This window comes from Piliocolobus tephrosceles, unplaced genomic scaffold (genome assembly GCF_002776525.5).
Source record: "Piliocolobus tephrosceles isolate RC106 unplaced genomic scaffold, ASM277652v3 unscaffolded_39058, whole genome shotgun sequence".
In the NCBI taxonomy this organism is placed as follows: Eukaryota; Metazoa; Chordata; class Mammalia; order Primates; family Cercopithecidae; genus Piliocolobus; species Piliocolobus tephrosceles.
Window position 1 is genome coordinate 1,250 of NW_022323263.1, and position 2,287 is coordinate 3,536.

At 54.6% G+C, this 2,287-nt stretch overlaps 1 protein-coding gene across 1 annotated transcript; it reads right to left on the bottom strand.

Moving 5' to 3' along the window:
* Positions 1 to 1,422: 1,422 nt before the first annotated feature.
* On the bottom strand, positions 1,423 to 2,175 carry LOC113223138 (interferon lambda-3-like; the record flags this gene model as incomplete). Its single annotated transcript, XM_026452699.1, has 3 exons — positions 1,423 to 1,743; positions 1,837 to 1,920; positions 2,026 to 2,175. Coding segments are annotated over 3 exons (333 nt in total), but the record flags the coding sequence as incomplete, so codon positions are not given.
* Between the last annotated feature and the right edge of the window lie 112 nt (positions 2,176 to 2,287).

A 2,287-nucleotide genomic window follows, 5' to 3' on the forward strand; every position in this document is an offset into this window, starting at 1 on the left:
CTCTACTAAAAATACAAAAAACTAGCCGGGCGAGGTGGCGGGCGCCTGTAGTCCCAGCTACTCCGGAGGCTGAGGCAGGAGAATGGCATAAACCCGGGAGGCGGAGCTTGCAGTGAGCTGAGATCCGGCCACTGCACTCCAGTCTGGGTGACAGAGCAAGACTCCGTCTCAAAAAAAAAAAAAAAAATTCTAGGTGCTCAACAGTGACATGTGGCCCGGGGACCCCAGTGGATAGCACAGCCCTCAATGAACCTGCTGTTCTAGAGGTCTCACCATGGATGCTAATGAAAGTTCTTATTACCAAGGCATTTCTAGCTCCTGTTACTTTACTTATAGCACAATGCATTCTAAATGATCCCTCACACACTCTCAGGTAGACCAGACACACACACAATCCATAACTCCAATGACACACAATCAGAAGCACAATCATACACACACTGTAGGAGGCCGAAGATGCCACCCCAAAAACACCCAGCACCGCATCCCTGGACCCTGTGCGTATCTTATGTGACTCAGCAAAGGCGCTTTTCAGATACGACAATGGCGTGTGGACTGACACTGGGGAGATCACCCTGGATGCCAATCTAATCACTTGAGCCCTGAAACGTGGAAGACTTTCTCTAGCTGGAAGCACAAGAGAAACGTGGCAGGAGAGGTCAGAGAGGTTCCAAGTATGAGACAGGTTTGAGGCACAGTTGCTGGCTCTGAGTTGGTAGAGCCCATGGGCGGGGACCACGGAGAGCCAGAGAGGCATAGATGGAGAAAGACGGTGAATTTTCAGGGCAGTGAAATTATTCTGTCTTCCACTGTCATGAGGGATAGAATAAGTATGTATTATGCCTCAGATCTCAGGTCCTGGGGAAGCAGCGGGAGCGGCACCTGCAGTCCATCCGCAGGAGTGACTCTTCCTAGAGAGCAAGGGCACAGGTTAGCCCCCAGCAGAAGGGGTGGAGGTTAGACCACTCTGGTGAGATTAGAGGATGGCTGATAACAGGATAGTGGAGATTAACTCCCGGGAGGATGTCAGAGGACCCTCCGCTGCAGGAGGACCCGAATCAGCCCCTATAGTAGGAGCACGAGATAGACCACTGCAGGGAGGGTGGAGGTTAGCCCAGTGAGAGGAGTGGAGGTCCCTTTCAGCAGAGTCAGCTCAGGATGGACCCACAGCCAGGAGGAGGCAGGAACCTTAGTCCTACAGCAGCAAGGAACAGTGATCTGCCGACAATGTGACTGACCCTGGAACGAGTTTCTCTTCAGAGCCCCCAGGAAGAGCCCAGCAGCAATGCTTGGATTCCAGCCTGTGAGTCCCACAGGAAAGAAACCGGCCAGGGCCAGTGAGCCTCTGACCTGTAGACTCCCCGCTCATCAAGTGTGTCTTTGAAAGATGCTACTTTTAGCGTTGTTATGGCAGCAACGCAAAGGAAATACACACCAACACACACACACACAGTCCCACGTCATGGGTGTCTTTTCCTCATTGTTTATTTCAACAAAGGTTATAAAAAGTAGAAAAATAAACATTTTCCTGGAGGTGACTTGGGTTTACACACACAAATACATAAATAGCGATTGGGTGGCAATAAATTAAGACAAGCGGTTAATTGATAAATAAAATCTCAGATTGCATGACTGGTGGGAGAGTCAAACACACAGGTCCCCGCTGGCGACACATTTCAGGTCCCGCGTGAGGAGGCGGAAGAGGTTGAAGGTGACAGAGGCCTCGAGGCAGCCAGGGGACTCCTGTAGGGAGGAGGGGATGGGTCAGGGGCTGTCCAGGGTCTGGGCTCCTAGTGGCTCCCCAGACCCCAGTCCCTCTCTTCCCAGGTCACTCACCTTTTTTGGGGCCTCCTGGAGCCGGTGTAGCCAGTGGTGGAGGCGGCCCCAGGGCCTGGGCCCTGCCGTAGGCTGAGGCTGGATCTGTGGACAGAGGAGAGCTGTGTGTGAGGCGGGGCCTGGGCCACCACAGGGGAAGGACGCTGCTCAGAGCCCACAGACCTGGGTGCCCGGGCCCCGAGGACTCACACAGGCCCGGAGCTGGGCTAGGATGTGGTGCAGGGTGTGAAGGGGCTGGTCCAAGACATCCACCAGGGCCGAGTCAGCGTCTGCGGCAGCCTCCAGAACCTTCAGCGTCAGGGCCAGCTCAGCCTCCAAAGCCACAGGGCGCTCCCTCACCTGAGGAGAGGTGAGAAAGAACAGGTGAGGGGGCAGGTGAGGGGAACAGGTGGGGGAGGAGGATAGAGAGGAACAAGTGAAGGTGACAGGCACAGGGGAGAGGGCACAGCCA